This window comes from Orussus abietinus, unplaced genomic scaffold (assembly GCF_000612105.2).
Source record: "Orussus abietinus isolate OABI.00-Male unplaced genomic scaffold, Oabi_2.0 scaffold5, whole genome shotgun sequence".
NCBI classification, from domain to species: domain Eukaryota; kingdom Metazoa; phylum Arthropoda; class Insecta; order Hymenoptera; family Orussidae; genus Orussus; species Orussus abietinus.
In genome coordinates, this window is record NW_019394929.1 from 1382763 (window position 1) to 1397953 (window position 15191).

Genomic DNA, 15191 nt, shown 5'->3' on the forward strand with positions numbered 1-15191 from the left:
CTTTGCTTTCATCGTAATGGGCTCGTTGTAATTAATTAATATGTCGATTACCAACACCGGACGTGCCAGGTCATTTCGGTGGACAAATGTTAATAACAATGAGCCGTAGCAGAATTGTTTACCGTCGGTACAGCTGTCGAAGCATATCGATCACTTTCTGTACATTTCTGAATAAACGCCACTTTCACGGTCAACCGAGGGGTTCACTTGGAATATAAATTTTACGATCGGGTTGACTATAGTACTCTATAATGAGCACCTTTCAGGAGTTCCAGGAAGGAAACAATTCGACAATCATTGCACCTGTGACCTGCAAATCGCCAATGCCCCAAAGATATTTCTTAATGACATTAAGTTTACGACCCTTTAATCCCTTAACTGCGCATGGTCTCTTCCCTTCCGGTAAGGGTTGAAAAAGGCAAATTTAATCCCTTGCCCTGTCGAACCCGCCATCGCCAGTGATAATAAACCTTGCTTCGATAATATTCACGATTATTTATAAACTTACAACTTTTAGCGAATAAATATTAATTAAACATATCTTTTACAAGTCTTTGAGCATCGTCGAAGTGGCAGGAAACCTTCACTTTCAACATCGTCGGTAGCTAGCGCTCCTCTTCTGTGAAAGTCGACACTAACGAATCTTTTTATGGATCACGTCGGCAAGGTAGATCAGCAGGATAAAAAAAGAAAATCTGAACGACCCAGAAAATAATAATAATAAAAAGAAATAAAAATAGGCTTCCTCTCGCGAAAATATAAACCTTTTATATCATCCCTCGGGGAGATAAAAATTTTTCCCGCACCCTGCATTTTCCTACGTAAGCTTAGGAAGGTACGTCCTGTTCTTCAGGATTTAAGTCATGTTGAAGGCGTCGAGGAAATTGAAACATGTCAGCGGCAACAGGTGAAAAATGCGAGGCTAGGTAAAAAGAATGACCGCTCGCCTTTCCCGTTGAGCACTTTATTTACCACGGTACCTCCGCCATGAAACGATCATTACCGCGAAATCCTTTCATTCGCCCGGAAAGTACACATTTATACACTTAAGTACATTCATCGACGTCGGAATATTTAGAAAAATTCACACTTGACGTCGTTAATTCGTTCCACTTCAGGGTACGCGACATCATACACCATCATCGCCATGAAACAATCATTACCGCAAAATCATATAATTCGCCCTGAAAGTACACATACATGCACTTAGGATATGTTCATCGACGATTATTCATAAAAATCGACACTTGACGTCGCGTTAATTAATTCCACTTCAGGGTATGCGACATCATCTCGCACCGTTGAGTGTCCCAACGTTGAAAATCCCAGGGGGAAGTCTTGTCATCACTCACGGGGAAATAATCGGACTAGCCCGATAGCAATTGAGATAGGACTACCGCGGGAAGTCCTGATATCGTCACGCAATCATGATCCGCTGGAGGGAATTCCAACCTGTGTGCAGAAATGGGCATAGTCAGGGAAAAAGCGTTTGCAAATTGAACGCCGACGTTTCCGAGGAAACGTCCTTCGCTAGTTGGAGCAACTCATGATCCCCGTTTACGTCATTAACCAGAGATGAATGAACGAGTCTGCGATGGCCGAAGATTGGCACACGTCTGCGAACACGGAGACTGACGTAACTTCCATCTAATGGTCGATCTATACGTGACAGGAGTAGAAAAGTGGTTACCAAGAGAGTATTGGCTCCTTCCCTGGTACCAATTTGCCATGTGTTTACCTCTCTACCTGTGCATTCGAGGAACCTTTCTTGTCCTTACGAAGAAAACTACTTAGTCCACCTTCCACCGTGGTATAGCGAGCGCCGACCGCTCTGTCCCAGATTCCTCAAAATATATAATCCAGTTCACCCTACATAAGAAGCAAATAAATACTAACCTATATACATTGGAATTACTAAATCACCTCATTTCCAAGAAATGTCCTCTTACAGATTCCACCGATATCCTCGGAACATATGTTTAACATCTTGTCAAAATTCGCCATGACCACCCGAGCCCATCGACCCAGGGAACATCACCTACAATAGATAATTTAAAATTAATCCCTCGTAATTATTCCGATTACCCCAGAGACACGTGGAGGTAACCCAGAAATAGATGAATTAAAAATCCTGCAAAATTAAATTTGCAATGAGTTATCAGCCCAGGAGGGGAGGTTCCCTTCCTGGAATGCCCTTTACCTCCCCATAACGTAGGTGCAATAAATCCCCTCTCCAGGTCTGGTCACGTGACGGCACCTGCGCGTGCGCAGAAGCGTCGAAGTCTATCTCCCACCATTTCTTGCGCGCCCCACGCTTCGCCCTCCATTGTTCCTCGTAAAGGACCCTAATTCGAATGGCCCGCCTCGAAACGATCCTCGAGTCACTTCGGTTTGATCGTTTGAAGGTGCAACATCGTTGGGACATAACCTAGGGCGGATATTTCGAGTCGATATACGCTAATGAGTGTACTTCATACCTTTCAAGTGTTGATACGTCATAAATTCATACTTACCGATCTCGACTGTACAACCGTGTCGAGTTTCCCGGTTTTTACGCGCATGCGCGAGCGCTGTCGCGCGAGTTCGCTCGATATATCGAAAGGTCGATCGCCGGCGGCTCGGGAGCTCGCTCGCTCGTGATTGGCTGACGCCGCCGCGCGGCGACCTATCGAGTGCCCGCATCTCGCGGGCCGACATACGCGGTCGCGTGAAACGCCAACCGCGGAGGGAGAGAGACGGACGTACGGCGGTCGCGAAGGAGGGAGGGAGACAGAGAGTGGAGACCGCGCGTCGCGGCAGCTGTGCCACGCGCCGCGGCCAGTCGAGCGCCAAACCGCCGGCGAATAGCGCGACCAGCGTCACCGCGGCGAAGGGACAGTGCCGGCCGACGCAGGACGACAAGGACGACATGATAGAGTGACCCATCGAAAGTAAAGGCGGACAATTCAACGGACCGACGTCGTGAAAAAGTTTTCACGCCAGGACACAGAGGGCCGTCAACATGGCCGGGAGCCTCTGCCTCCTCGCGCTTCTTTCACTTGCGGTAGGGTGCCTCTTCGTGTTTATCCCGTTATCACCGACTTATAGAATTTTTATCTAGGGTCCAGGTTTCTCGACACCTGCCCCAGGTCTCCGTAAGACGATTGGTGGCCAGAGTGCAAGGCTGCATTTCTTGAAACCTGATTTAGATGCATACTCGATAATCCTGTAGATATGTGCGAGGAAAGATATTTGGTCGTACTCGTATCTCATTTTAATGACGAAAGGGAGGTGTGGGTATGGAATTCAATTTATTTACACCTGGTGTTAATGGGACTGCTAATTACCAGGCATAGATCGCCTTGGGAATGGTGTTTCATGGCTGGGAAATTAATACCTGGAAAGTTGATGTACACTCGAGGACGTGGATATGTTCTCGACTAGTGTCGGTGGGCTTAGCTGTAGAGGGCATTTATGTCCTCGACTGTACGTGTATGTAGGTACACTGCACAAGATTACTGAATCCTGCAATTGTTTCGCGAAAATCAGGGGGTGGGTCCGGCTCCTTTCCATTCTCTTGAATAATTCCTAAGGAGATTTCAATGCACCGAGGTGCACGTTTTCGGGAATTCGGTTTACAGGCATTTGGGCTACGCCTTTTTCTGCTCACCTGAGATTTAAGGCATCTTTTTTTTTCAAATGGTAATTAGGATGAATGGGTTTACGGTAGTCGGGGGGAAGGATCCCTCGGGTAATCATGTCGGCGGTGCGGCACTTGGTTAGCTCATTAACGCGTTTTACGAGCTCTCCTTAACGATGCCACTGTTCGGTACTTTTCGAAGAAATTCAGGTATTCCTGTAGTTATTTAATTAACACCTTTACGAGCGGTTTGGACCTGCGAATTTGGTATGCCGGTCTACCTCGCGCGACTTCCGGCAGGATTAGGCCGAAGGACTCCGGAATAATGACCATGCTTCTGTTCCGAAAATAGCTGAGCACTCTGACGTAAATTCAAATTTTTCAGCCGCCTCGAGGAGAGATCGTATGGTCCTGGGATATCATTTGGACAATGAGTTTCTAAAGACTGGCCGATGTGCCGTGGTTCACAAATTCTGAGCAAACCGCGCACAAACGAGAATCCTGTATTAATACTTCACTCCTGTTTCGGGTAGCAGGAAAAAAATTGCGAGAGTCCTTTATTTCAATTTCAAAGGAAATAATCAAGAGAACGGTACCGAGAAGAAAATGCGTCCCTTGATTTCTTATGTCAACGATAATAATTTTCACATTAATTATTAATCAGTTTCCTTAAATTCCATATTTACATAGTCTGAGAAAAATCTCTGCTTTATCGTTTCACTCAAGAATGTCCTGCAAAATTACAAGTACTCTTTACCCTAATTCTGGTATGAAAGTTTCATGTTAGAAAATAGATAAAATTAACGATAAGAATTATTCTTATAAGTGCCGTACTTATCGTGAGGTTCGGCAGTCTCTTGATAAGTCCATTGACCTCGACTGAGCGCTTCTCTTCCTACTCCTACTGAAGAGCATCTGATATTTTTTTTAATTTATGTTTATTCTCTGTATCAATGACTTTTACGAAAATAAGGAAAACCGTACTTCACGGCTGAGTTATTAACGTTATCAGGAGTCCCTGGCATTGGCTGTCGGCGGATGCAAAAATCGCGCCCGGAGGGCAAGGGTTAAATGTAGCAATTATCTCGAAAAAGCGATTTGAAATATGCGAAATCAACATTCGCGAGTTGCAGTTTCTTTCGAGACCGTAAATACAGTTGGCACGGACATTATGTAACGCGACTCAGACATAATTCAGATCCTCTGCTCTTTTATTAGGCGAATCTCGCACTATCATTCGGACGATTCTACGGTAGAAATCTCACACGTGCCAATGATCGCGTGTGATGATTCGAGTCGGTCAATTTGTTAAATCTCCCGATTGCACAATCAGAAGAGAAGCCGTTATCGGCACCAAGAGGCCGCGATATCGCGGTATAAGAGAGGCTGAGGAAATCCCTTATCAGGGCAGAATAGTAGAGAAAATGTAAAATAATAATTAATATCATTATTCAAAAGAGGTATTCATTGCAAGTTCTGTGAAAAAAAAAACTCTCCCTTAATACCTCCACTTTCAATGAAAATATAAAACGCGGTTTATTATTAAATTGTGGAATTTTTAAGGTACAGATATATTTCTTTGTGCAGATGGAAACTTATAGGGAGTATATAGAAATTCAGCAGAGAGCGTGAGATGATTCGGCTGTAGGGTGCCAGTGATAAGAAAGTATGAAATCTGATATGGGGAGATTGATAAGAGCAATCACAAGGACCCAAAGGTCGCGGATGGATTCCTGCATCCTTCGGACAATCGATCCTTCATCTCGTTCTTCGAGGCTTTCACGAAAGACCTCGCGAGCGTTTTTCACCTCGATAAAAGCCGGCGAGCCTCGTAAATATGGAATCTGCCAGCAGTCGAGAGATCGACTGGTTATCCTTGTCCGCCATTGAGCCGATGATAACGAAACCTCCGTGGAAATCGAGCGACAAAGAAGACCGACCACCTCGCGCGGATCCTCTCCTCATTCAGATTGATTCCTGACGACGATCTATCAACGCCGAATCTAGATCGCCATTTTTCCTCGCGATAAAAAGGAATTACACAACGCCCAATAAGTGAACCGCCGGCGAAAGGTGTCGGGATAACGAGTTCCAAGGATTACTGATTCGTTGTTTTGTGTCACGTTATCACGCGTTATCACCGGGACCAAGTGTCACTCGTGTTGGAACTTTGCGATATCCGGCGCTCTTTGACCCGATGTCCACCTACAGAAGGAACCTGCCATGTTCAGATTGTGAGTTATCTTAAGACTCGCAGGTTTCCTCGAAAAAGACATTCTGAGGGTATTTTCAAATGAGAATAACGCGAGATAGAGAACCTCTCGGGGTCGAGCGCTTTAATCGTTTCGGTTATATCGTTATTTTTTTTTATCCCAGAAAGAAAAAAAAATTGTGGATCTTTAGATCATTTTGCAAATTTCAGTCAAGGGGCATGATAGTGATTCCGGGCTGTCGGGATATATAGTGCCGGGATCAATTACGCGGTTTTGTCGCGTTATTTTGTACTTGCACTGTATATCAGACCGCAGAGGGCTCGATCGTGCACCAGAATACTGCCGGAATATTTAGAGCATAGACTTGAGACCAGAAAGTGCATCTGTGCATTGAATACGATAGCACCCATTTTCCAGGCGTATCGGATTATTTTATATTTCGCATTTGTTCGAAACTCATCCTTGGTAATGATTATCTAGCGAACGCCTACTGTCATGGAGGGGCGTCGCGGTAATTAATAGGCGACAGCTGGAATCGATAAATATTAATTATTAACCCAGGTATTCACTGCGTTGTGCCGTGCATTCCGCGAGTTTAATAACTCCTGGAAGGTTGGTTTACAATACTTTGGCATAATATTCGGTAAAATGCAGGATAAAGTTCGCTAAAAAAAAAAAAATAAGAAAAAGAAATCGCGTCAGCTGAGAGGTGTCTGACCCATGATTTCCGTAACTACTGTCCGGACGTCTTCCTTCGGGTCTTTCTATTTTTTCTTATTTGTAAAATCAGCCGTAACAGGCAAGGGTTAAGTTGGACGATATTTCCGGACATTTATAGACTTTTTCTTTTTTTAAGGAAATTTTGGGACCGTCCCTTGTCACGAAAATTCCACAATTTCTTCTCGGTACGACTCTTAGCATCAGAGCGATTGCTACGAGGAAAATGTCGAGATACGAGCCGAGGCTAACGGTGCGTCGTCGGTCTCTCGCACTTTTCCGTCCACATACGGACACGCGACGACATTTACACTCGACCTGGACATACGTGTATAAAGCAACCTCGCGTACAGTATGGGTAGACATTGTATGCACTTCTCGGAAGCGGCCGTTTAAATCACCGCAATCAGCATAGATTCGCGCTGATATGGAAGACATGTATACAAGGAAGTGAAGGAAGCAGGGATTCCTCGATTACCGGAGAATTCATACTTTAAGAGGATGCAAGTCGATGTTAAGAGTGCCATTTGACATGCACCGAATGTATTAAATCAAAAGGATTACGGAGGAATTAATAGGAACCATTCTGTCTGACGGTGCATCCTTTCCGGTGTTTCTTTATCTGATAAGCGATGTTTATTTATCGGGCATCGGAAATGGCGGGAAATTGCGCGCCCCGGCTCGGTTGAATTTCCACGAGTTGTTAATTAGACCAGCCGTGAGATCCACGTTAATGACTTGGAAAGCTCTCCTTTCGACGGAGGATCGCCGGCGGCGCGTCGTTAATTTTCAACGGGGCGATCAAGCTCGCCAAAGCTTGCGACGTCTCGTGCTGCACATCTCGAACTTGCGGATCCGCATTAACTCTCGGAACTTGGAAAGTTTGACCGTAGGGCTCCTTGGAAGCTTTCCGAAGAGGCATCGCGTACTGCATCATTGGAGAAAATAGTAACTCGAGTAGTAGTCTAAGTTTCGATGAGAAACCGAGGCGGTGTATCATACATAGGTCAACAATTCGTAATTACAATTGTATTACCTGGGTAGTACTCGCGAATCACATTAGAAATAATATCAAATTTTAGTATCACTTTGTATTGAAAACAAAACAAATTTTGCAATGACTCACGAGTGCCGAATGGTACGTAACACCCTCCCAGAAGTTATTCACGTCTAAAGCGTGATAAGATTGTACCAGATGGCAATCGGAGTGATAAGAGGGAGTGCACGTTCCATTGTTCTGGCAATTACAAATTAACGCGGAAAAAAAAATACAATGTATTTTCTTGTGATAAGAAATTTATTTTACTGGTTTAAACGAATTTTATTCGTTCAATCTGACATTTCTGAACAAACCTGCGATGAAAGTACCTCGAGGTAAAGGGAAGTGCGAACTCGGTGGACGGAAGTGCGTAAGTACGTACATTGCGTACGTAATTCGAGACCTGCTGGGAGAAACGTTCTTCCTTATATGAATACCACCGAATTAAACGGAATCGATTTCGCCATTTGTCATCGCGATATCTTCAATTCGTACTCAGGGAACGAAAGGGTTCGATCAATTTCCTCGTGGGAAATTGCAAATATAGGTCATGCGTGTGTTTCACGGGAATTGTTTAAAGGTTTACGCGAGCGCGTTATTCGTCGAGTGAAGCTCGGTTTGACATCCTGCCTTAATCGAAGCAGAAGTAAAGTGAGCTTGCAATTGCCGTGCACACACGCTCTATGTACTCTCGGAAACGCTGTAAACCACAGTACGTATTACTTAGCCCCGAGTACAAATATTTACCGTACATTACCGAAGAACTGGAGCTATCCAAAGAATAACAAGATTCTAGACCAACAGAGTTATTAAAGACATTAATACGTATCATCAAATCCGATCACCTAAAAATCATCTGCTTATTAAAAAGCATATTTTCGATAACGTCCCAGTTTATGCGAGATTAAAGAAGTAAATAAAAAAAGAAATTACCGAGAGTACACAGCAGGTGCGATTTAATATCCATGAAATTTCACTCAGCAGGTGCAATTCATTGATTATCCTTGACGATGAATTCCAAAAGAGTCTATTTAAATTCCCCTTTGTAATTTTTCATATTTCGTTTCAGGTCGTCAAAGACACCGGAAGTTACCCTCAGAGCCGACTTCAAGACCCGAGTTTACTTCATCGATCCCCGACGACGGTTTCGAATCCTTTTCTAACGCCCCGGGGCGACCCTGAAGAGACCAGCTCCGATTTGGCATTTCCTCAGCAAGGAGTCAATCGAACGCTGATCGAAGTCACCAATGTACCGACGAGGTCGGTAATCGACGAGAAGAAGGGGTTCCAAGGGACGCGAAGTTTCCCTCAAAGGAGCGACCGCCTTGAGGAAGACGAAGTTTCCGAGCTTCTGTCCAGGGCCCTGGAAAATGGGGAGCTCTTCGGCCCTGAAGAGTGGGCTGACGTGGCCGGGAAAAGTCCGAATAAAGGGGTGCAAAGGGACACCTCCGCCTTCCAGGACACGCATAATGCAAAATCAACGTTGTCGGCACAGAGACCGAGCAGAGACGAGGAACATCATCAAGGACATCGCAGGCTCTTCCAACAGCGACAGGATTCCAGTGAGTCTCGAGTTGTTTTGGCCTCACCTTGAGACGCTTATCATTAAGATTTTGCTTTTATTCTTGCCATCAGGGTACTGAATTTCTTGTCTCTCATTTTTAGCCTCCTCCTACGATAGGATGCAATCCGATTCGGGACAGATAGTGTTTCCCACTGAGGAGAGCGAAGCTGCCAAATTCATTCCTGGACCGGCTCCGGTCTGTTCGGGCAGTACTTTTTGTGAAGAAGTGAGTTACTATCCACACGACTACGTGAAGACTGCGCTGAGGATACACGAAGACCTGAAATACCTCTCTCACGCGGACGCGGTGAGTCGTCAATTTTTAAACGTCAAACGTCCTGAAAAAGTGCCCTCAAAGTAAACAGTCAGGTCGGGAGAAATTTAATAGAGTGTTTGTCGATAAAATTCAATGGTAAAATATTTAAACATGGCGCTGATTTTATATTTTAGGTCGTTGACGTAGTACAGAGGATAGACAGCCACGACGAGTATCCGCTCTGCGACTCCACGGTACGTATGGGCGATTTATTTATTTTTTTTAATTAATTCCGGAAAGTCGCCTTGCTTTTAGCTCTTACATATTTCCTTTTTTAAAACATCTGTAATATGTTGGATTATTTTCTGAATTTATAGCAAATCGTGGTGTACCCCAAATCAGCGGAGAACAAAGACAAGGAGTGGCTCTTCATACTCAACCAGGACAACTTCACGCAGGGGGTGCAAATCGAACAATGCCTGTACGTCTCCGAAATCAGATTCGATCTTGAAGTACCACACCACCGATATGATTAGATTATTTAATTTAATATAATTTATATATTCTCATATTTTAGTGTGTTATGTTTATCTGTCTTAATCAGGAACCCAAACAAGGAGTGCAGGGGAACCTCGAGCCCCGTTGCATCTGGACACAAAATGACCTGCAAGCAGAAGTACATTTACCGACAAATGGCAGCGATCGCCAGCAACGGGTCGGTGGTAACGCAACAATTTCGTCTCCCATCGAGTTGTTGCTGCCACATTAAATTCACCGGAGATGCGATGACCAGGATTGGAGTTAACCTTCCAAAGGACCCACAGTCGGCGGTCCAGAAGAGGAAGAAATGAAGAAACGAACGGCTTCGCGTTTCGCCTCTTCCACTTCCGCCGTGAAATCTTCGAAAGGTGTGCAGACATGGAGGGAATCTGAACGATCATCCTTCGGCAGTGAAAGGTGTCCAAGAGGTTCGATCCGGCAGCATGGGAAGATCGATGGATCCGAATCGAAGGTCGGAAGTTTCTCTTCGAGGCCGGACATCGTCTACTAACTTTGGCGCCGAGATATCACAGGATACCTAGGAGATGCGTGTACATATACTAGTAGATTGCATCTCATGCGAGGACGTTTAAGGACTGTAGTCTTTTGTTAAATATATTCCACATATTATAAGTTATGTTAATATGTCTCTGTACATACGTACTAGGATTCGCCTGTAGGTTCGACACGCCACGTATGGGTGTGGTAAATCGGAAAATGCCTTGGAAGGATCGAGGGAAATTATCGAAAGAGGGTACCGATACATTTAGGAAATAGGGTTAAAGGAGAAAACCAAGGGAAATCAACGAAAGAGTCGCTGGCGCTTCTTTAAGGGGGTCTTCAACCACGAGTTCCTTTCCGGGGTACCAAAGGCAGGTGGATTACCTTAACTATTACATTTTATATTACCCCTTTTCATAGTTAACTCAAGGTAGATCGAGTTACCTCCCTCGATGCCGATCCCATCGCGTATAGTTTACCTTCCGCCAGGATTCCGCGTGGTACTTTGAATAATCGCATGCTTTCCCTGGACTAACGATTCGTCCTTAAAGTAAATACATCTCTGTCTAACGGAAAGGAGCTCAAATCCACCGACTAGACGCGAACATGTGATATTACGGTTTATACTGCTGATACGAGATTGCTATTAATTTTTACTATTGTTACCACTTTGTTATCGACCTGCTTGTACCTATGCTGGGCTTTTTGCAAATACATACGAGATCCAAAGTCACGGCGGTTAGCTCTTTATATTTAATTTCATAGATTGGAGTCACAAATGGGCGACTTCCGGGTGTCCATTACAAGTCGAACGAAGGGACGTGTAACGAATTCATATTCTTTGCATTTATTTCCGGCCGTAAAACGAGTCGAGCCGAGGAATGTCCTGCGGAACTTCTCCCTCGGTGGTTGAAATCCAAGCTCACGTTAATTAACTCGTCGATCGCAAATTACTGTGTGAAGTGTAAGGTGTCCATGTTACGAGGACATCAGGTAGGGTAGTTTGGAATAGTTGCTCGTTTGTTCTTTAACGCTCCTCGAATGTAACATGATCCATTCACGAGTATCGGGAAACCCGATTCGGGGCTCCCTCGTGTTATCAGTGACCCTCTTCAGGGTGCTCGACGACACCGGCGGAACTCATTCTGCGGGAAAGCTGTCCTGCCGTGGGCGGGAAAATATTTTTATTGGGACCGATCAATCAGGAACTCATCGGCTCGGGATAACTCTGCTAACTCGAACTTGAAGAGCGCCTCGAAGAAATCCGACTTGCCCTCCGTTATGTCACGAAGTCGCGTTATAGGGCGTATCTTCTATGGTGAAGTAATATATTCCATGGTCACTCCGGGACCACAAAATGCCATTGTTCATCAGGGCGAACAGGGCAAAACTGATGGAAATGGAATTCCGCGGTTCCCTGAGAATACGTTTAAGCCTGACGAATCGCTGGCTACCCGAAATTACATATTGAAACGAGCTAATCCTGGCAGGACGTATCCTTGAAAGGTGAATTTCCCGCCACGTTTCTGCTAATCAGGGACGGCTTGATTAATTCTACGGAGAACGAACCGCGGCTCAAACGAAAGCGAGAATAATTTTCCCTCTCGGTTGGACGGAGGAATTTCAGCCGCGCATGATATCCCCCCCGTCGAGCTGAATTTTCCTCGATTTGTTACACCCAATTCCTCTAAAAATACCCCAATGGGAATTATTATACGTCTACGATCCGTCTCTCGTCGGGGATTATTCTCAATGACTCTAATTTCCGCGGATTGGTTTTCGTCGATCGATTTCTTTTAAAAGACATCTCGTAGAATACGCCAATCCCAATTCGCCGAGAATTGCTTCCAATCGCTTCTAAATTAGAGTATCCCATAATTTTGGAGAAACGCCTCGATTTTGGCCATTTATCCACGTATTACCTGAAAACATCACGAATTCAGATAAATAGGGCCGATTTTGATATTTCATTTTGGACGCGAATTCCAGTATCTCCTGGATCGGGTTGTCGAAAAGTTAAAACCCCGATCGATAGGCCAGTCCATTAATTCAATCTTCACCTCGATTCCGGAGCAGATGATTCAATTAAAACTAATCCGGTGATCCCTTTCGAGTCGATTATTCGGTGAAAAATAATAGATCACCGCGCCCGAAGGGCTTAACCCTGATTGGTAATCGCCACAGTAATCGATTTCGAAAATAATTATTTCCGCCCAGCGCTGTTTGCTTATACAGTACGCGAGCTCGTTACGCAGCTCCGCGTAAATTGCTGCACTGAGGAAGGAGGCGAAATTTCCTTTCGACTCTCCTCAAGAAAATTACACTTTTAATTACATGTGCGCCCGACGAAGTTGCGACGTCTTTTCCCGACTTCGTTAGTCTTCGTTCGCGGATCTGGACGAGAAGAGTCCCCCGATAATAATTTCGGCGTTGATAAAAGATGCGTCGCCAAAAGAAATATATAAGGTCAATTTCAATGATTTTGGATACCGGATGGACATATCTGCAATTTCATGCTTGACGAAAAAATCTCGCAAATCTCATCCGCGTTTCTTATCACCCACCGGGCGAATCGGTCGCGCAACAATGGCGGGGAATTAATTCCCTCGAATTTCTGGGGAACCGGGGGACACTTTTAATTACGAGAAAAAGAGCCTGGTGGAATTGTACGACGACGATGCTTTAGACTTGCGGATGTGCAGAGGTTCAGGAAGAAGCGAAAGACGATTCCGAGGCATCAGGAGAGACGCTTCGCGTGTCTCGGTTTGTTGTCCCGGACAGATAGAGAAAGAGAGAGAGAAAGGTTTTCAAGGGAAATACTGTTTTTATATATGCGACATTATACATCGACGACCGTGCGAGGTGTACAGGGTGTCCAGTTTACGGAGTTTGTACTTGGAAAGTACATGGTATATACAGACTATCCCTAGGTAGTAAATAAACTTCACATGCACCTGTTTCCTCCTCCGATAATTCCCCTAATTACCTCGAGGGCTTTAATTTAATAATAAACCCCAGAGATATTTTTCATGATTTTCTAAGATACCTCAGGATTTCAACACTTCCATTATCTCGACATTTCCAACCTCGCCTTGTGTATTAATAATTTTATTAAAATTAATAAGTCGTACCGTGGGCATTCGTCTGTTATTTATCTACCTGCGTATTAAAATCGAGTTGGTACTGTTGTCCAGAAGGTAGCGTACAGATTTCAACATGTTTATCAGCAGGTGCCTCGCATTTTAAAATAGAATATTAGAAAAATTATACACCCTGTAGTAGTATCAGTGATAACGTGTTTATCCTCCTTGACTCTTCTCCGTCGGAATAAAGGCGACTCGGAAGAAGGTCCGATCGACTGGAAAGGTAGCTCTCCTCGTCCTTGCAAAGAAACACGAAGGGAGTAACAAAAGGACCAGGGTGATGGGAAATATTCCAAGAAAAAGTCTCCCCGGATACAGAAAGGATCCGTCCTCCTCGGATGCACCGTTTGCTTCCTGGTTTTATCTCTCGATTTTCCTTCCGGCCCGCCGATCTTTCCTGTCGCGATTGATAAGTAAACTAAATCCTCGGTTTTACCCGAAAACATGTCCTCTTTTTTACGTCTCACGTATTCTCAAATCTCGTATCTCGCTTTTCGCGCGGCATTTCAAGTCACGCGTGGAATTCATACACGGCCCTCTTCGTTTCGGCATTAACCAGTCCTCTTGTAAATGATAATGCGAATCTGGCGTGGCTGCTCCAAAATTGCCCAACTCGAATCATGCCACCCCACGGTTCACGCAAAATGGAGGGTTATCGATCGCACGGTCCATGGACGTGGAATTAGTCAAGAAACCAGGGAGAACAGTCGCATATTAACATTTGTGTACACGTTATCACCAGAGCCGACCGTTCCTGCTAAAAGCTCGCGTATCATCCCGAAATAATTTCCCCGGAATTAATCCCGGGGACTTTATAACCCGCGGCGAATGATTTTTGCAAATGCGTGGGAACAGCTTGGTAGCCTAATTTCTTCGGCTTTTTTTTTTCTTCTTCTTCCCCCCGGAAATGGCGGAGTTCCAGATTTCTCCGCGGACCTACACCGTCACGGAAAAGCTTCATTTACGGGTAGTTTGAGAGCACCGATCGATCGTGTAGAGTTCAAAGCGTGACCTTTTAATATCGCCGCTGCTCTCTTTACTTAATGCGACAGTTACCCTCGTGTCGGTACTTTTCAGGGCCCTTTGGGGGTAAAAAAGAGCAGAGGGTCCCTGGGCAAACCGAGGGCTGGTCCGTAATTAACCTCCTTACGGGGTAAGTAGCGACTAATAGGTAATTGTGGAGCAATACCTACACGGTAATTGTATATTAATGGGCTGCACTTTTATTATTCAAGGCCTGAATTTTCCGGGAATAATTCAACGATCGTATGCGACTGAAAATTCGGGTACTACCTGGCGTACGTGCAGCAGGTTAATCAATATTTTGTCTTTCTTTCGACAGCTTTCGCTGTCTAAGAAGCCGAGAAGAATTTCGGAGTACCTCTGGGATGAGCTTCCGCTTATGGCGGTCCAGATCATTTTTTTCTCAAACCGATTAATCTCGGACCTTCCTCTCTACTCTTCTCTCGACCAACATCCTCCATTGAGTCGATCGTCGCCAGCTCAAAGAGATCGGATCTTCGGGTTTGTCAAGTGGATACTGTGATAAGTGGTGGAACCCTTTCACTTGCCGAGATAAATCTCGAAATTCTGAAGAGA

At 44.8% G+C, this 15191-nt stretch overlaps 1 protein-coding gene across 1 annotated transcript; it reads left to right on the plus strand.

Annotated features, from left to right (window-relative positions):
- The first annotated feature begins 2442 nt into the window (after positions 1-2442).
- Positions 2443-11182, plus strand: LOC105701391 (neurotrophin 1). Its single transcript, XM_012428110.2, has 6 exons — positions 2443-3043; positions 8658-9150; positions 9254-9459; positions 9603-9662; positions 9786-9889; positions 10013-11182. The coding sequence occupies exons 1-6, from the start codon at positions 3002-3004 to the stop codon at positions 10257-10259; spliced, it is 1152 nt and encodes a 383-aa protein (XP_012283533.1). The 5' UTR covers positions 2443-3001; the 3' UTR covers positions 10260-11182.
- The last annotated feature ends 4009 nt before the right edge of the window (positions 11183-15191 follow it).